This window comes from Plectropomus leopardus, chromosome 6 (assembly GCF_026936395.1).
Source record: "Plectropomus leopardus strain MGB_pleo_1.0 chromosome 6, ASM2693639v1, whole genome shotgun sequence".
NCBI classification, from domain to species: Eukaryota; Metazoa; Chordata; class Actinopteri; order Perciformes; family Serranidae; genus Plectropomus; species Plectropomus leopardus.
Genome location: NC_142181.1, coordinates 637,219 through 657,218, shown reverse-complemented (window position 1 = coordinate 657,218; position 20,000 = coordinate 637,219). Strand labels below are relative to the sequence as shown.

Below are 20,000 nucleotides of genomic sequence, written 5' to 3'. Positions count from 1 at the left end.
GTCACACCTGTCAGCGTTTCTACGGCAACCTGCTGGAGCGGGCGGAGCTCATGAAGCTGAAAGTGAAGGAGCTGCGGGACTACCTGCACCTGCACGAGGTGTCCACCCACCTGTGCAGAGAGAAGGTCCCTCAGGCTTTTCTCAGACTACAAATTTGTGAAATGTGTCTTTAATTCAAGTTCCTAAAATCAAACGTTCCCAGGCGGACAGGTCTGTGACCTCTGACCTTTGAGCCCTGCCCCCAGTTAAACCACTGTGTCCTGTCCCTCAGGAGGAGCTGGTGGAGCTGGTCCTCGGTCAGCAGTCTTCACCGTCCAGCGACTCCGCCCCTGAAACCTTGACCCCCGACCCCCAATCTGTGACCTCTGATCCCCCTGACCTCACCCTTCGCATCCCCACCTTGACCCCTGACCCCTCCGCCCCGACCCCTGACCCCCCCGCTTCACAGCCTGAAGCCTCGCCCTCAGAGACCGCCGAGCCCGAAGTTCAGGACGAAGACCAGGTAAGACTAAAATAGGGGTCCTGGAAACCCTGGAATCATTGTTGTAAACATGCAGTCCTGGTCTCTTCAGTCTGGTCTTGTTCTGGTTCCCGATTTCATGTTTCCTGCCCGTCTGGTTCAGACCTGGGACCCTGAGGAGGCCCCGGTCTCAGGTCGCAGGGCATCTCTGTCCGACCTGAGCTGTCTGGACGACATCGAGGCCCTCAGTGTCCGCCAGCTGAAGGAAATCCTCGCCAGGAACTTCGTCAACTACAAAGGCTGCTGCGAGAAGTGGGAGCTGATGGAGAGAGTGAGGCGGCTGTACCAGGACCAGCAGAACCTACTGGGTGAGTACTGGGATCCTACAGGGTCAGTACCAGGACCAGCAGAACCTACTGGGTGAGTACTGGGATCCTACAGGGTCAGTACCAGGACCAGCAGAACCTACTGCAGGGTTTGTATAGTCAGGAAAATCCTGGAAAACATTTGTTTTCTTAAAAAATGCTGTTAAATTTCAAAGAAAAAAATCATCAAAATTTTAAAATAAAACAACAGACACATTTTTTAAGAAAAACAGTCAGCAATTTTTTTTCTTTGGAAATCATCAAAATAAATTATTAGAAAGAAATATTAGAATATATAGAAATAAAAATAATATAAAATCTCAAAAATGTTTAAGGAAAATGCCAAAAACTTTTCTTAAATATTCAAAGAAAAAACAATCAAATTATTTGAAATTTTGACGAGATTTTTAAAGAAAAACATTTTGGTGCTTTTTTTTTCCTCTCAAAATTATTTTTTACTGAAACAATTTGGCAAATTTCTTTTAATGTTTTTGGTGATTTTTGTTTTTTTTTAAAACATTTGGCTTTTTTTGTTTTAATGTTATTTTCAGGAGGGGGGTCTTTCATAATCTTTGGCAATTTTTAAAAAAAAGTTTGGGTTTATTAATTTTTTATTTTGTCCAAAAATGTTGCTCCTTTTAAGAGAGTAAAAGGGTCTTTGTCAGTTTGCAGCCAGACTCTTTACTAAGAACCAAAGGTGAATCACGAGAAACATGGAAGATATAATAATAATAAAAATGAAATCTAACGCCGTCGTTTTCTGTTTGTCTTTCAGCGGCCAACACTGTGAACGCTTCAGGTGAGTTTGCTCTGAATGTTCATTCAGAGTTTGTGATGAAGCTGATTCTAAAATAATTTTATTATCAGTCAAAACTTTCTTTCTGTCCTTGTTCAAATTTCACCGAAGGAGTCTTCGACAGTTTTTTCTGACGTCATGTCGACCAAACGGGTCTTCAGATGAATCAGTGATGAAAATAATGATCAGCTCTGTATGAGTGTAAAACTGTCCCTCAGAGCGCCCCGTACGTCTCTGTGTCTCCCTGCAGAGTCGGACGGCGTCGGCGGTCCTGCGGGTCTGGAGGAGAACCTCTGTAAGATCTGCATGGACTCTCCCATCGACTGCGTCCTGCTGGAGTGTGGTCACATGATCACCTGCACCAAGTGTGGCAAGAGGATGAACGAGTGTCCCATCTGCCGCCAGTACGTCGTCCGAGCTGTTCACGTCTTCCGGTCCTGAACCCAGGTAAACCTCGGCACCGCCGAAAGTCCCCCACACCAATGCTGCCAAAATTCCAGTTTGACCAAAACTACTCGTCTCCAGTTCAGTTTTCTTCTAGTATTCGTCCTCAAACCGTTTCATGCCTCCGCTCCGGCAAAAGCTGTGGACGGAGGCGTCATGATGTTGGACAGAAGCGTTATGATGTTGGACAGAAGCGTTATGATGTTGGACAGAAGCGTTATGATGGTGGACAGAAGCGTTATGATGGTGGACAGAAGCGTTATGATGTTGGACGGAGGCGTAAACGTGTAGCGTAAGCGTGTAAACTCAATATCTCATGAAGAGCGTGAGGGAAATTCTTTGAATTTAAAACAAACGTCCTTCTGGTCTGAAGGACGAGCTGAAAGAATCTAGCAGTCGAAGGTCACGGTGACCTCATAAAACCTGTTTGTGACCAAGAATTAAAATGCTGACTTTTCAATCAAATGTCCAACAGTATAACGAAGAGGTTCTGACATTTAATATCCAAAAGGTCAAAGGTCAATTTCACTCTTGACATAGGACTAGGATTTTAGGGCATTTCTAGGATTTTAGGACATTTCTGTGATTTTAGGACATCAGTGTCTCAGCTGTGTCCTCTGTCGGGGGTGTGGGGGATCCTCCTCTGGCTCTGTTTTGATGCTGTTTTATGTCTCTGACACCTGATGGACACTAAAAGGACAAAAACTGTTCACAGAGTCAATCACTTTATTTTTATTGTCCATTAGAAAATGTTTGGGGGCCACCGGGGGCCCTATCAGGGGCCAGCTTTGGGCCGCGGGCCGTGAGTTGAGTCTCTGTCTCTGTTAGACTGGGAGACAGAGGTGGAGCAGGTAGGACCCGGTTTGGGAAAGACCCTGACTGTCCTCTTCTTCCTCTTCTGCAGGAGCGGTCGAGTGTCTTCAAAGCAATAAACTGCGGACGAGTCCTCCTGAAGGACGTGTCCTCAGAGACGTGTTGATTTGGTTAAATCTATTTTTCTAGTGTAAATAAAATGAAGAATGTGAGAAGTGACCTTCAGACCGACACGTCACGCCTCTGAACTCCTCTGTGCCTTCAGCAGCTCGTCACCGGGACCCTCTGACGGGGGGCGGGAATCCACCAAAGAGACACGTTACCTGGACAGGTGAGGGGGTCCGGTATCGGTCGCACAGTAACCTGTAAATTCGGAGCACCTGTCGGGCCTTATCTCACTGTTTACACACCAGCCGTGTCCTCAGACCGGTCTCACGATCAGCAGGACGGTCACCCGTGAGACCGCCCCCGGCCTCAGGGGACCGCTGCTACACCTGTCAGTCTCACCTGTACCTTCAGACGTGGATCTGAGCGCCGCTGTTGCCCCTCGGGTCCTCGGCCCGGTTAACCTCCTGAGACGAGCGGCAGCAGATCCTTCGACGCCGCTGCCCGCTTCACGTTTTCCAGTTTCCAGCTTCACAGTTTGAGGTTTTTATTTTCAGAGCATAAATCTTTAAAAAGGTGCTTTCAGGTCGATGAAACACACCTGAAGCATGTTTTAACCCTCTGAGACCCGCAGAGACGACACTGTTCTTGTGCTGCTTTCAGACGCCTTTCACAAGCATTTAACCCTTTGACCTCTGAGCAGATTTGGTTTGATTTCTCTCAAAAACATGGAAAAAGACAATGAGCAACCTGGTAAGAAATGTTCTGCAGATTGCAAGAAAATTTGGATTAGATGTTTTTCTTCTTCTTTTTTAAAAGCAAGCGAAACATGTCGAGGGAAAAAAGCTTTTTAGAATTGCATATTTCAAATTATGTCACAGAAAATGACCATAAATTTAAGGACCTTTTTCAGGTCACTTCCATGTTTGTTTGTTTTACGTTTTAAAATAAACACATTTCTCGTTAATTTTGGGGTAATTTTTCTTAAGTTACTCTTTGACATCACTTTTCTTGAGCTGCTTTCAGTCGCCTTTCACAAGCATTTAACCCTTTGAACTCTGAACAGATTGATTTGATTTCTTGCAAAAACATGGAAAAAAGGAAATGACCAACTTGATAAGGAATTTCCCAAAAATTGCAAGAAATTAGTAGATTAAGAAATGTATTTATTAAAAAAGTTAGGGAAAATGTCTAGGGAAAAAAGACGGGGGAAATTATTCTGAAAATTGTCATATTTACTTTAATTGCATATTTTAAAATTATGTTGTAGAAAATTACTATAATTTTAAGGACCCTTTTCTGGTCATTTCCTTGTTTGTTTGTTTGTTTTAACTTTGTTTCGAACTATTTTTTTTTTTAATTTTGGAGGGATTTCTTTTTAAGTTGCTCATTGATATCACTTTTCTTTTGCTGCTTTCAGATAAAAAAAGCTGGGGAGAAATATTTATGAAAAAAAAATAATTGTAATTGCATATTTACAATTATGTTCTAATATTATAAATTTTAAGCACTTTTTTCTTTTTTTCCAGTTTTTTAAAAAACTAATTTTCAGATGTTTTGTGTTCTTTTATTTCGCTGTTTACTAATTTTTTGCAACATTTGGGTGATTTCTTCTTTAGTTGCTCATTGCCCTCTTCCTTCTTTCTTTTGAAAGAAATCAGTCCTGAATACTCAGGGTTAACTGATCGGTACCAAATGTCTTCCTGGAAATCACCTGGAACATATTTAAGAATTACAAGCAGCTTTAGTAAAGCTTGTGTCGGGTAAGAGAAGGGCAAAATCTACCGCTATGCTTCTTAAATCTGCAGAAAATCACAGATTTAAATTGAGTTTCACTTGTTAGAAAATTACGTTATATGCACTCCGACACATACGATAATATAGAGTCAACAGTTTACTGGCATTAATTGCCTCCCATATGGCAGACTCACTGCCAGCAGGGGGTGGCAGACAGGAAACCGCCTCTGTCACACACCCTACATCACTGATCATTGACCTCAAACTGCTCAGTGATCGGTGAGGTGGCAGCGATCATTTCCTCTTTATTTTCTCTGGGAATTTGAAGGTTTTAGGGACCTTTGGTGGGTTTACATTCTTTAGTTGAAAAGGCACTGGGTACTTTTTTTTTTTTTTTTAGTATTATTTTTTGTTTTTAGACTCGGTGTTGTGACTAAATTTAGGGCAATAAAGTAAAAAAGGGAGTCTTGTAAAGTTGCAGAAACTGTAACGGGCCTGTCACTGGACCTCCGTCTTCTCATCTGACTCTCCAAAACACAAATACAAGGTTCATTTCTAAATGTTGGGTTGTTCCTTTAAATCAGACACGATAGAAACACAGAAGGCCCCAGGATACTTCCCTGAAGAACTCCACATTATTAAACACAAAGAACCTAAATTCACCCTTTGAAACCCAGATTGATGTCACTTTTCTTGTGTTTGTGTTTTCTTTCTGAACTTGGGAGTGAGCAACTTAGCATGAACTTTTCTGCAATTTATTTTTTTAATGTAGATTTAGAAATTTTTAACAATTAAAAATTATTTTAAAGAACTTTTTCACATCTGTTTTGTTTGTTTTACTATTTTTTTATGTATTTATTTGGAATTTGTAATTTTGTTCTTTTTAACTTTTTATCATTTCTTCTGAAGTTGCCCATTACCTCTTCCCCTTGATTTTGAAAGAAACCGAGCCAATTTGATCAGATTTCAAAGGGTTGATATCCAAATGTTGGACTTTTCCTTGAAATCAGATTTAAGAGAAACAATATGGACATTAGGACATTTCTCTGAGGAAATCCATGTTATTAAAGACAAAGAGCGAGATGATTAACTTGACAGACTGTTCCTTTAAGGTCACGTTTAGTCTAGTCTTTCCTTTAACTTTTTTAAAAAATCGCTGTTCATATGATAATATGGTGAGAACAATCCTCGTGTGCATGGATCCACAAAAACAACAGAAAATGCTGCAGTCTGCACGCCAGGCCAGTAGTTGGCGGTGTAACTGCGTGAAGTGCAGCCTTGACGTCACCGTTCTCGCAGGATCGTCACCAGTTTCCGCAGGGACAGAAGGCGTGGCGTTTTCAAAGGTTACACTCTAGAACCCCGTTTCAAAAGTTTACATTTTCAGGCCCCAAAATGCCGTTGTCATGTGAAGGACAGGCCAAACCGCAACAAAAGTTTAACGCTTCATGCAAAAACCGTTGAAATGGGACCTAAGTCAGACTTTATAGAAAAAGATTCTTAAGTTGAAAAGGTTCTTTTTTTTTCCTCTTTTGTTTTTTGGATGATTCTAGTGTTTTTAGACTCGGTATTGTGACTTAATTTAGGGCAATAAAGTAGAAAGGGAGACTTTTAAAATTGCAGAAAATGTAATGGGCCTATCACTGGACCTTCTTCTCACCTGGCTCTCCAAAGGACAAAAACCAAGATTCATTTGTGAATGAACAAAACACAAGATGATAAACTAAACGTTGGACTGTTCCTTCATATGAAATTGAACAGAAACCACAGAGGTCTCGGGATGCTTCCCTGAGGAACTCCGCACGTCATTAAACACAGAGACGAGATGATTTCTGAATCTGCAGACTGTCTGTGTGTCGTGGAGCAGAAACTTCAGCAGTGAAACTCTTGTTTGAAGTTGACTTTGTGTCTTGTTGTGACTCTGATTGCACTAATCTATTGATGCTGAAACCTTTTGAACTTCCACCTCAGTTGATTTGTTTGGTTGAAGAAGAGGAAGTTGTTCTGGAGAGATATTCTTGAGTTTTTGTTCCTGTGAGATCAATGAGGTAGATTTTTTGTTTGTTTTTGTTGTGAATATTTGAGGTTTTCTGTTTTTTGAAATGATGGTTGGGATTTACAGCCATTCTGGGATCACATTATTCATCTGTAATTTTTGCCTTTTTTCGCTCGTACAACGGCATCACAGTGGCTGAGCCGTGGTACGCAAACACTGCACTTTGATTCCTCTGCTACAATAAAGATGAATAACTCATAATCACAGCCGTCGGTTTTATTTGTCTACATTAATCCTGTTTTCTCGTTCAGATGTCTTTGAGCTTATTTACTCTCCTCCGACCTCTTCAGCCAACACCCGGAGCACTCTGAGCACAGATTCAGTCCATCCACCAGCCGGACAGAGTCTGGAGAGAGAAACTGTTGAGATGTGATTATCTACTTTGTTTTTTCTTGTATGAAACTGCAGTTCAAATCTGGGTTATAAAGGATCTGAAAGCGTTACAATCGCGCCTGGGTCCTTGCAGAAACTGCACAACAAACAGCGTAAGTCTTCACATGCGACGGCCCAGAGACGTTTACTGTCAGTACTGTTATTTCATTCATGGCATCACGTCACAGAGTGAACCTCTACAGTGTCATACTGACACTAACCCTAATCCTAACCCAAAGGAATGTATTTCAGCACTCATTGATCAAAATGTTTATAAAACATTATTAGATTCATTTTGTGAAACATTTAAATAATGAAACTAGTATTTTTTAATTGAGACAACTTAATAAGTTTGCTCCAACCCTCTAAAGTAATTTGGATGAAGTTAAACATTTTAGGTTATATTGAATGAATTATGAACATTAAGTCAATAAAAGCAACATTTTAAAAAAATTAGCACACTTTTAAATAATTAGTTCACTCCAGTTTAGTTTGCATTGGATTAAAAAATGTACGTTGAACGAAATTACTTCTTCACGTTGAATTTATAGCAAATATATATTGTGATCATTTACTTCAGTTTTTTGTTTGGAGAGTTGTACTTGGCAGAGCATTTTGCACATTGGCTCATCTCCTGCCTTAGCACTACATGGAGGAAGCACTAATTAGCTTTAATTCTTCTTCTTCTTCTTCTTCTTCTTCTTCTTCTTCTTCTTCTTATTATTATTATTATTATTATTATTATTATTATTATTATTATTATTATTATTATTTCAGATTTTCTAATACTAACATTGTTTGGAACGCGGAGCTTATGTTGAGGATGTGATTGGTTAGTTGGCGGACAGTGGGCGGGACTTTGTCTGTCTTCGGCTGTCCATTGGTTGTTTCCGGGTCATGAGCTCGGCCGTCCATTGGTTGATTGACGCGGTAGTGGGCGGGGCAGAGTTTGAACCGGAGTCCCGCCGCAGATATAAGTGTCGGGTTTCTAACATGGAGCTAAGCTAGCCGTCCCTCAGACACAGACCGACCCGCCCTAAGGCGCAGCTCAGCGGGCTTATGTGGACCAGCACCGCGGTGTCGGCACGATCCTTGTCCCCGGTGTCATCTTTTATTACCGTTAAAGTGAGGCGGGTACCGCCATGGCCGAGGGAGCGGACGGCGGTTTAGCTAACGCCGCGAGGAGGAAGCCAGCAGCGGCGCGGAGGAGCCGACAGAGTCAGCCGAGGAAGAGCTCCGGCAGCCGGGTAACAGTCCGCGCTAACCGCTAGCATCACGGTCCCGTTAGCTTCATCAGGTTAAACTACGACCAGGCGGCAAACACGGGAAGATACGCAGAGTTTACCCAAACTGTCAAACTTTTAAAGTTTTTCAGCGTTGAATAAAAACCACAGCGACGTTTTAACTGAGTTTGTGCGCAAAGTTTTCACAGAAACGAGCTAAAGTTTGGACAGAAGACAACAGGCCACCGGAGACAGCAGCTAAAGTTCATTTAACGACGCATTTTACATGAATAATACAGCTAAAGTTCATTTAACGACACATTTTACATGAATAATACAGCTAAAGTTCATTTAACGACACATTTTACATGAATAATACAGCTAAAGTTCATTTAACGACGCATTTTACATGAATAATACAGCTAAAGTTCATTTAACGACGCATTTTACATGAATAATACAGCTAAAGTTCATTTAACGACGCATTTTACATGAATAATACAGCTAAAGTTCATTTAACGACGCATTTTACATGAATAATACAGCTAAAGTTCATTTAACGACACATTTTACATGAATAATACACCTACGGTTCATTTAACAACATATTTTACATTAACAATGCACCATAGACAGCAGCTTAAGTTATTTTAACGACACATTTTGGTGTGTGTGTGTGTGTGTGTGTGTGTTTCAGGTGAGTCTGGAGAAAGTTTTGGGGATCAGTACAGCCAGCAGCAGCGGTTTGACCACTGACCCTAAATCTGGGCTCATAGCCTACCCTGCAGGGTAAGCCCCGCCCCCTGTGCCTCACCTGATCTCCTTTCCTAACCACTTTTCCTTAACCTCCAGAGAAAATGTCACGAGGTCAAGGAAAGGTGTGGAGGAGAATTCATGAGCACGTAGGAAAAGGCGATCGTGGTGTTTAGAGAATCCGACTGCACGTCTCCTCGCTGTTATGATGCGATGGCGGATGTTGTTGACGTGGGTCAGTTGTGATGAAACTACAATGTTCACATGATGGACTACAGAAAGCACGTCCTCCCTGGATTAGTTTGTGTGCAGCAAAAAGGTTTTTACATAATTGTTGTATATGTTTTGTTTTTAAACTTTATTTGCTGCTTTCTTCAAAGCCTGCTGTAACGTGGCTCTTAAAATGTGCAACATAAACACTGAGTATAACTATTATGATCATGACAATAACTATTTTTAATAATATTATTATTGTTATCATTATTATCTTGAATCTTTAATCCGGCCTCCTTCGCTCCATGCCTACTCGCCACGTTGTTTAATGCACGTTAGAAAGGTTAGCGAGGACAACCTGGTTATGAATATAACGTCATTACCAAGGTGCGAATTAAAAATAAAGAATAATAAATGCTGCCAGTCACACAAGTGAAATGTAACGTTGTCACACAAGTTGGTTGCTGACACTCTCCTTTCTCCCCCTCATATTAATATTTATATATATAATATATCTATTTTAAATAGCCTATGCGATATGTAAACATGTACGTGTTAGATCCACTGCTGTACGTATGATCGTTCTTACGTTTCAAACGTGATATATTGAAAACGTCAGTTGTCTTAAAGCAGCCCTTCGTGTTAATGTGCTGATTCTGATCTTATAGGCTGTATATGTTTGTCACCCTATTTTCATTAGAGAGAACAGACAATAGTAAATATTAAATACACATAAAACATGTTAAAATACAATAACACAATATATATATATATATATATATATATATATATATATATATATATATATATATATATATATATATATATATATATATATATATATATAAAAACAGATAATATTTAATAAATATAGGCCTGTGACGTGATTGTGTTTTAAAGTTTTTCGGCTCATACAGACTGTGGATCTGTGATGTAACTAGCGCCGATGCAGGGCGTCACTATAAAAGTTGTCCCTGCAAAGAATTGTGGGGCTGATTCTCTGCTTTGTTTGGGATGTTCTGGTGTCTCTGCTGAAGCATTGACGCACCTTTCCTTAATATTAGGAGACTTCAAACAGCTGTTGTCATGGCAGCCGCTCAGGTACTTGAGGTACTGATGTTTTCCCAGCATGCCGTGCTGCACGGCAGCAGCTGTGATTTAATCTGCCTGCTTGTGTTTCAGGTGTGTGGTCGTGCTGCTGCAGCCCAGGACAAACAAACAGAGTCACATCATCAGCGCGTGCAGGTGAGTCTGTGTGGCGTCTCCGCTCTTACTGGGATGTGCAGGCTGGTGCTGTGATGCAGGGCTGGGCGATAAAACGATAACGATGAATCGCAAAATAACTTTAACTCGATTTCGCGATTGATATTGTTATCTTGTTATCGTTTTATCGCCCAGCCTTAGTTTCAGCTTTAATCGGAAACATCGTGATAAGACTTTATACCATATCGCCCGACCCTGCTGCGATGGTGTTTGAGCTGTGTGATGTTCACTGGTGTTACCGGGACATGCAGACTGGTGCCGTGATGGTGTCTCTCTCTGCGTTTCAGGAAGCCCTTCAGCGCTCTGGCCTTCTCCCATGACGGGAAACACCTGGTCACTGGTGAGGTAAGAGCTGAGAGTCAGGTAACACTTGCATATAGCAATTTCCAGTCCTTGAAAAGTTTTAGCAGACTAGATATACCCCGAAAGCTTTTAAAGAAACAACATTTCTTCTGAAAAAAAAACACACAAAAAATCACCAAAAAAATAAATGATAATAATTAAAAGTTCTTTTTTTTTCCTTAAAAATCACGTAAGAAAGAAAATGGCCACATCTTTTCTTAAAAAAAATAAAATACATTTTGTAAGAAAAAATCATTCAATTTTAGAACAAATGTAAGGAAAAAATAAAAAGAAATGCCACTTTTTTTTCTCTGAAAATTCACCAGAAACTTTCAAAAAACAAAAAATCTGCATTTTTTTTTTCTCTTTACAAATCACCAAAAAAGTTTTAAGAAAAGAAGATTGACAATTAAAAAAAAAAAATCATTAAAAATATTATATATTATAAATATTAAAAATATTTAAAATTCAATTTTTGGCACCTGTGTGTTCCAGAGCGGTCACATGCCCTGTGTGCGGGTGTGGGAGGTGGGCGGCGGTCAGGTGGCCGAGGTTCAGTCTCACAAGTACGGAGTTTCCTGCGTGGCGTTCTCCACCAACAGCTCCTACATCGTCTCCGTGGGATACCAGCATGACATGACAGTCAGTGTGTGGGACTGGAGGGTGAGGACACACACACACACACACACACACACACACACACACACACACACACACACACACACTGTCAGTTGTCTCCATAGTATTGTCTCTGTAATGTCTTTCTCCTGTTTCGTGCCTGCATCGCATAATTAAAAATAAAAATAAAATAAAAAAAAACCTTAAAACAAGTGTCCTTTGCTTTTATAAAAAGCACCAATGCTGCAGTATAAATATATTCTGCCATGCATTCAGAATTGCACCAAAGTTCAGATTTGTGAAAAGTAAAAGTGCTTTTTACAATTTGAAAGTGTTTCATTCTTTAATGACATTGACATTACTGATAGCATTGAAATATTGTAGCCAGTTTCGGGTGAAGCTCAATGAAGCTGTTTATTTTGTACTGTTGGGATGTTTAAGAACATATTTGTAAAATATGTTTCATTATCATTTTGTATATTCATATTTTACTTTTATTTTTAACTTTGTATTTATTCAACATAAAGATAACACATGCAGCATACAGCACATAGATGTTCACAGCCTATTCACATACTTTTCATATTTTTTGGTCCTTTCATTTCCATTTTCAACATTACTAAGTTCCCATTTGATGGCATTACCACTTCCTACTACGCATTCACTAATTTTGCATCAAAAGAAAACAAGCACAAAAAATATACCAGTATGAAAGATCAGTAGTAATAAATATAAAGTCACTGTGTCTCGTGATATACATGCACAGTTGAATTTCAGCCTGCGTGTATGTTTTTTTCAGCTGAACGTTGAAGGTTTGCGGAGGGCTCGTCAGGGCAGGTACGTCGCCGTTCGCCTCGCAGCGGCGTTCTTAACATGTGACATGAGCTCCGTCTGCTGACCTGTAGTTTCTCTGAAATCCCAAATATTTCCACACTGCTGATTTATTCCCGAGAAAATCCTCGCCGTCTTTCTCCTGGCTGTTGCCATCATCTACCTCCCGTTGTTTGAAGGTGACAGAGTTTCAAAATAAAGGCGTATTCTAAAGGTGATGTTTTGGATCAATGTTTTCACTTAACATCGATCAAACTGTGTCACTGATCGTTGATTCCTGCACACCAGATGTGAGCATTTACTCAAGTACTGCGCTTAAGTCAGAATTCAAAGCACGTCAGTCTTTTCTTTTCACGCCACATTCATGTGACAGCTGAAGGGCTCGGCAATTAATCGAAAAGTAATCGAAACTGACATTCAGAACCTCTAAGACGTAATATTGCCTATGTCGGTTTTTTCAGTTTTTTCAAATTCTGTTAATCCTCTCCTCACCCGGTTTTCCAACTCTCATCTGCCGTGTGTCTCACGCTCTCAGGGCACCGAGGAAAATCTCACGCCAAAACACTGCGACAGCAGAAGTGTTGAACAATCGTGAAGAAGTGAACGACTTTGACTCCAGAATACAGCTGAGAGTTTGACAGCCGAGTCCTGGGTGCTTCACGCCGTTTCAATATGGCAGATCGAACAGCTGATTGTCTGTCAGTAGCGCAGTGACAGACAGCCAATCAGAGCAGAGCTTCTCCTCACAGCACCAAAGTGTCTGAATGAACAAACAGTCAAATATTCAGCAGCGCAAAGTGACTTCTTTAGACTACAGACGACTTTGTGTTAGTTTCAGCTTTAATCAGACTTTGGATGAATTATTTAGAAACAGCAGGACGCATCGCTCCGTGTCTCATCCGGCCGCTCGCGCTGAGCTCTCATTATTATTACCAGGGGCAGATGTGATGTTTTGGGGGCCCGGGGCCACAAGCACATGAGCTTATTTTCAGCCTTTCTCTAACTGGGAATGTCGGCAGGCTGTCGGCAGCTATAGGAGAAGTAGGCCGACTCAAACGTTTTTAATTCCTGAGTAAAATGATTAACAGCACAGAAGTTTGACAGAAGCTGAAGTCAGAGTCCTGCAGTCAGGAGAGGTTGGACTATTATCAGCACAATGTGCTTCAATTTACCTGAAGTTTGTTTCAGATGGAGCTTTTCATTTTTATATAATGCTGGAAAGTTTAATAAATGATAATAAATCAAATGTTTATTACGCTCCAACACACCATGGTCACATGACACTGTGTCAGTGAACTATGAGGGCAAAAAACAAAATAATCGTTTGTTAATCATTATCGAGGTAAACTGTTCAATTAATCGTGATACTGATTTTTTAGGTATAATATAATTGTCCAGCCCTTAGCTGTAGCTACTTTACTCATTTAGATTTTTACACACCAAACAAACCGAGAGTTTGTAAAATCCGATGTTTTGTTAGGAACCAAACAGTGATTGTAGTACTGTTACTGCAGTAAAGTAAGCAATAACTGCTACTTTGTGGTGACCTTTAGGTCATTTTTTGGTTTGCGCTCACACTATGCTTTGTCAAACGAACCAAGAGGAGCAAAACATGAGCTTCTGCTGACTGTTTTTGCGTCATCCTGCATCATCAGGACTCACGTGGGGAAAATCACATTACCTGACTGAGTTTATGTTTATGGTCTTTGGTGTCGCAAAGAGCTCATAAGGAAATGAAAGTAATTGTACGCATTACTGGCAGCTATTTTTAGACTGCACATTGATCGTGGCTGCGTGGTCAGAATTGCTTTGTTGTTGTGCTCACACATTATTAAGACATCATTATTATTATTATTATTATTATTATTATTATTATTATGAAGACAAATGACACATCTGAGCTCTGCAGTGACTCTGATGACTTTCCTGTCCTGGTGTTTTAATGAGCTTCACTTTTGAAAAACCTCCCTTAGCAGAAACATCTGACTGTTGTAATAACTGATAATGATGTTAAAAGCTAGCCTAAAAAACTTCCGGCCGCTGTCAGGATCAGCTGTGAGATCGCGTAAATATTTCATGATCAGCAGATGGATTTATTATTGATACAGCTGTGGAAGTCCTGCTAAAATCACATTTCTCCTATCATAAAGTCAGTTCACTTGGAAGCGGACCGAGACCCCCGTTTTGAGGCGGTCCAGAGTTCGCTTGATCTTTCACACCCAAACGAACCGGCCTATCCGAGGAAACGAACTCTGGTCTGTTTAAAGCGGACTGAACAGCTCAGGTGTGAATGCGACCTTAGTGTCTGCTGTCTCTGTGTCTCTGAGCAGAAAGGGTCCATCATTGCCTCCAATAAAGTGTCCAGCAGAGTGTCCGCCGTCTCCTTCTCTCAGGACAACAGCTACTTCGTCACCGCAGGAAACAGACACGTCAAGTTCTGGTACCTGGACGCCTCCAAAGAGCGACGGGTACGGCCCGACCTCCCATCAGCCAATCACAGCGCAGTTCACCGCAGTCTGAATCTAACCGTCCTCTCCCCGTAACCAGGTCAACAGCACGGTGCCGCTGATTGGACGGTCAGGGTTGCTAGGCGACCACAAGAACAGCGTGTTCAGTGGGGTGGCGTGTGGGCGTGGCCTCATGGCAGCCAGCACCTACTGCATCACCAGCTCCGGTCTGCTGTGTCTGTTCAACAGCAGCCGGCAGCTGGAGGCCTGGGTCAACCTCAAGGTGAGTAACCAACACACACCTGTGACATTTAGAGTACACCTGTACGGTTCAAAATACACCTGTGACATTTAGAGTACGCCTGTACGGTTCAAAATACACCTGTGACATTTAGAGTACGCCTGTACGGTTCAAAATACACCTGTGACATTTAGAGTACACCTGTACGGTTCAAAATACACCTGTACAATTCAAATAATTAATAATTAATGTTAATTACCTAACTGTCGTTGACAGACGTCGTCGGCGAGCTGTCTGGTGGTCAGCGAGGACTTTATCTTCTGTGGTTGTGCTGACGGAGCCGTCAGAGTGTTCAGCCCCTCCAACCTGCAGTACATCACCACTCTGCCCCGCCCACACCGCCTCGGGGTCGACGTCACCCAGAGCATCCAGCATGGGTACACACACACACACTGTACTCACACATACACACAGAGTACTCACACACACATACACACAGAGTACTCATACACACAGAGTACTCACACACACATACACACAGAGTACTCACACACACATACACACAGAGTACTCACACACACACACACACACACACACACACACACACACACACACACACACACAGTACTCACACACACATACACACAGAGTACTCACACACACATACACACAGAGTACTCACACAGTGCTAAGAAAACACACTGAATGCGTGTCTGTTTGCACCTGCCAGTCCAGGTGCTCAGTACCCCGACACGCTGGCTTTGACCTTTGACCCCGCTGCCAGACACCTGACGTGTGTGTACAACGACCACAGTGTGTATGTGTGGGACGTCCGAGACGTGAGGAACGTGGGGAAGCTGTACTCTGCTCTGTACCACAGCAGCTGTGTGTGGAGCGTCCAAGTGAGTTCAACGCACACACACACACACACACACACACACACACACACACACACACACACACACACACACACTACTGCAGTGATGCTTCACTGACGGCCCTTGAGCCTAATCTGGCCCCTGATAGGGCCCCTGGTGGCCCCCAAACATTTTCTGACTGACAGTAAAAATACAGTGATGGACTCCGTGAATAGTTTTTGTCCTTTTAGTCTCCATAAAGTATCAGAGACAGAAAACAGAGGAGGATCCCCCACACCCCCGACAGAGGACACAGCTGAGACACTGATGTCCTGAAATTACAGAAACGTGCGCGTGCGCGTGCGTGCGTGCGTGTGTGTGTGCTGTGTTGTTTGTCGTGTGTGTTCAGGTGTATCCGGAGCTCTCAGATGTGTCTCAGGCCTGTCTTCCTCCGTCGTCCTTCCTCACCTGCTCATCTGACAACACCATCAGGATGTGGAGCACCGACCCCCCCACCGCACAAAGGAACCTCTACAGCAACGTAAGACCTGCAAGGTGTACACCAAAGTACACGATAATACACCAAAGTACATTCATACATGATTATACACTAAAGTACACAGGTGTGAGGCTGGCAGCAGTTGTGTTCAGTGTGTGTGTGTGTGTGTGTGTGTGTGTGTGTGTGTGTGTGTGTGTGTGTGTGTGTGTGCGTGTGTGTGTGTATGTGTGTGTGTGTGTGTGTGTGTGTGTGTGTGTGTGTGTGTGTGTCAGGACCTGCTGAGGATTCTGTATGTTGGGGAGGACACGCAGCACCTGCAGGCCGAGGGGGAGCGCGGGGAGGCCGCCGGGGCTGATGGGAAGGCAGGGGTCAGAGTGCTGGGTATCAGTCCTGATGGACAGCACCTGGCTGCCGGAGACCGCTGTGGAAACCTGCGGTAAGAGATACGTATATATATGTGTGTGTGTGTTTGTCTGATCTTACACACAAACAGCTCTTAAACGTGTTTGTCCTCCTTCAGGATCTTCGGTCTGGAGTTTCTGGACGAGCTGGTGAAGATCGTGGCTCACAACTCGGAGGTGCTTTGTCTGGAGTTCTCCCCCGCCTCTACAGGTGAGCGCTCGGGTCAAAGGTCATTCGCTGACTGAACTCTGACCTCTGTGCAGCCAGGAAGTCACGTTTACGTCCACGATGAAATATGACACTCAGCCAACATGCTGATTCATCACGAACTGATAGTTTGTTTATTGGAAAAGTGAACATGTAGAAAAAATCAACCCTAAAAATGCTGAAAATTATCTTATTTTGCACAGAGACTGAAAATTACGTCCAGTGAAGATAAAGACGTACATCAGTACGTTTTAACGACGCTGCGATGCGTGTTCTGACTTACGGTTGGCGATACGGTACAAGAAGGATATGGGCTCATTTAGAGAAATACGAAACGGCACGATTCACTGACTAGAAATCGATATAGTCTCTTTTTTTGCCAAAAATAGAGGAAAAGAACGTGCCTGTTTCTCTGGCCCAGTGACAGCAACCCACGGACTGAAGGGACACCACGAAGACGGCGAAGTTTCAGCTGCGTTCGGCCCGAACTTTGGGCCTGAGCGCGTCTGGACCGGTCTGGTCCGTTTGTGGTGTGAAGCCTCGATCCGCCCCAACCATGTGGTGTTCTCCACAAGTTTGAGCTAAAAAGGCTCCCGTAGTTAACGTCTGACGAGGAGGTCACGCCTCCTGAATCGTCTAAAATGCGCGTTCGGCATCTCCAGTGCATCAACACAATATTGTCAAGTCGCGTTTCACTTTCTTTTCTTTTTCTTTTTTTTATTAGACATTTTAACACACCATATATTCTGCATACAACTGGTACACAATAACTGAGTCAGTTTTCCCTCCAAGGCTACGTCTTTAAATCAAACATAAAATTTTCCCTCTTTTTTTTTTACCTTGCATCAAAATACAAGAATAACCTTACTTAATTATATCCACAAATAAAAGTCTGCCCGACATAAAGGTCATTTACTGACTCACGTACATTATGTTCTGTTAAACTAATATAATTTGACCATGTTCCAGTTTAGCAGAAATAGGATAATACATTATATGTACATATATATATAAAGACAGAAACAAAACATTACAACTTGTGTAGCTATGAACTAGGGTTCTTTTCTTCTATTGATGACCACTCAAATAAAATATAAAATATTAACCTTCATCACACTTCTCTGCTCAAGCAAAAAATAAATAAAACATGAATTTCCTAAAAACAGTTTCCAGGGACACAGACAGGTTTGTCTTAAAGGAGAGGTTGTCGTGTTTTTTCTGTGACCGCCGTTAACGTTGTTTCAGGTGTGAAGCTGCTGGCGTCGGCCAGCAGGGATCGACTGATCCACATCTTCAACCTGGAGAAGAGCTACAGTCTGCAGCAGACGCTGAACGACCACTCGGCCTCCATCACCGCCGTCAGGTTCACCGGTAAGACCGCAGCTCTTCATCCTCACCTTCATCACCGAACCGTGTTATATCCCCTTTGGGGTAAATTAAGTCAGAAGGTCCAAAACCCAGCACCTAATGATTATCTAGCACTGACAAAGTTGTGTGATGTTGTATGTTGACTGTCATCGTAAGTAGTGATACTGAGATTGTTGAATCTCAGATGCTGAGATCGCTACTGGTTATTACTTTGGTTTAAAAAAAAACAAAAAGGGGGGGGGGGGCTGTGCGGCACTTCTTCTGCCACTAGACGGCAATACCTGTGACCAATCACACCTGAAGCACTTTTTGCACTTACTAAGGGTTTTTTCCTTAAGTCTACATTCTTGCTTGTGTTGTACGTCGCTTTGGATAAAAGCGTCTGCTAAATGAAATTGTAAATCCATATATATTTATGTCACAAAATCTGTGATTGATATGAGACAGCATCATCTGTCCATTTAACCCTTTGAAGCCTGAGCAAATTGGCTTGATTTCTTACAAAAACATAAGTTAAAAAATAATGAGCAATTTAAGAAGACATTACCCCCAAAAAGCAAACAAATAAATAAATAAAAGAAAAAAAAACAACAAAAATCAAGAACATTTTGTTGAAAATATTTAGAAAAAAACATAAAATAAAACAAAAGCAAAACAACGAAAACAAACAAGTAAATGACCTGAAAATGGGATTAAAATAATTTTAAATATACAGTTATGGTTACAGCTTTGGCCATTTTAATAGCTTCTATTAAACAAATTTTCAAAATCAGCTGATTTCTTGGAATTTGGGGGAACATCTCTCGCCAAGTTGCTCATTGCCTTTTGTCCTCATGTTTTCAAAGGACAGCAAGCCACTTTGGCCACTTTCAGATTTCAAGGTTTAAATTCTTGTGTAGCCGTCTGAATGCAGCAAAAGAAAAGCGATTCTGATCCGGGTTTTAAAGGGTTAACACGTCCTGCTACACGAGAAACTGAAAGCCATCTTTGTTTTTGTGTTTGGCCCTAAAATTAGGGTTTGTAAGATGATTTTCAAATAGTGTTTTCCATGTTTGAGAAAGTAATGAAAGTCTGAATGTAGTCTAAAATTTTATTTCACAAACCTGAATAATAACAGTGTCTTCAATCTGAGTGTCCAACAATAATTCCTGTTTTTACAGTTTCTGTCCGTGAAAAAAACATTGCCAAAAATTTCTAAAGAAAAACAAATTGCCCAAATTTTCAAATCACTAAGGAAAAAAAAAAGAAAACACGTTTCCTTAAATTTGAAAAGAAAAAAAAAGCAAAATTTTCTAAAGAAAAAAAAGACAAAAATTTCTTGGAAAAAAAGCACCAACATTTTAAGAAAAAAAGAAACAAACATTTCTAAAGAGAGACAAATTTCCAGAAGTTGTAAAGGAAAAAAAAATGCCCAAAATTTCTCAAGAAAAACGAAAGTTTGAAGGAAAACGAGTTTGGAGGTCAAAGGTCACTGTGGCCTCCCAAATCATGACTCGCTCGGCCGGTTTGTGAAGACCCGCGGCTGCAGGACGAAATTCGAGCGTTAAATTCACACCTCCATCATAGCTGGATATCCGGCAGACTGAAA

At 41.6% G+C, this 20,000-nt stretch overlaps 2 protein-coding genes across 4 annotated transcripts in view; both read left to right on the top strand.

Moving 5' to 3' along the window:
• Window positions 1-6,977, top strand: part of rffl (ring finger and FYVE-like domain containing E3 ubiquitin protein ligase) — a 9,891-nt gene extending 2,914 nt beyond the window's left edge. The window contains exons 3-8 of the mRNA XM_088078412.1: window positions 1-125; window positions 272-502; window positions 624-828; window positions 1,601-1,624; window positions 1,872-2,068; window positions 2,970-6,977. The exon at window positions 1-125 is cut by the window's left edge and continues 73 nt beyond it. Coding sequence (XP_087934538.1) covers window positions 1-125; window positions 272-502; window positions 624-828; window positions 1,601-1,624; window positions 1,872-2,062 — 776 coding nt within the window. The 3' untranslated portion in view covers window positions 2,063-2,068; window positions 2,970-6,977. The remainder of the gene's footprint in view (window positions 126-271; window positions 503-623; window positions 829-1,600; window positions 1,625-1,871; window positions 2,069-2,969) is intronic.
• Window positions 6,978-8,106: 1,129 nt separating this feature from the next.
• Window positions 8,107-20,000, top strand: part of wdr62 (WD repeat domain 62) — a 24,356-nt gene continuing 12,462 nt past the window's right edge. The window contains exons 1-13 of one of the 3 annotated variants that reach the window (XM_088078406.1): window positions 8,107-8,395; window positions 9,069-9,160; window positions 10,520-10,582; window positions 10,888-10,945; window positions 11,438-11,605; window positions 14,722-14,859; window positions 14,939-15,121; window positions 15,356-15,516; window positions 15,810-15,981; window positions 16,346-16,477; window positions 16,708-16,871; window positions 16,956-17,047; window positions 18,290-18,415. In XM_088078406.1, coding sequence (XP_087934532.1) covers window positions 8,291-8,395; window positions 9,069-9,160; window positions 10,520-10,582; window positions 10,888-10,945; window positions 11,438-11,605; window positions 14,722-14,859; window positions 14,939-15,121; window positions 15,356-15,516; window positions 15,810-15,981; window positions 16,346-16,477; window positions 16,708-16,871; window positions 16,956-17,047; window positions 18,290-18,415 — 1,654 coding nt within the window. In that variant the 5' untranslated portion in view covers window positions 8,107-8,290. The remainder of the gene's footprint in view (window positions 8,396-9,068; window positions 9,161-10,519; window positions 10,583-10,887; window positions 10,946-11,437; window positions 11,606-14,721; window positions 14,860-14,938; window positions 15,122-15,355; window positions 15,517-15,809; window positions 15,982-16,345; window positions 16,478-16,707; window positions 16,872-16,955; window positions 17,048-18,289; window positions 18,416-20,000) is intronic. The other 2 variants (XM_088078407.1, XM_088078408.1) reach the window with 2 other exon arrangements.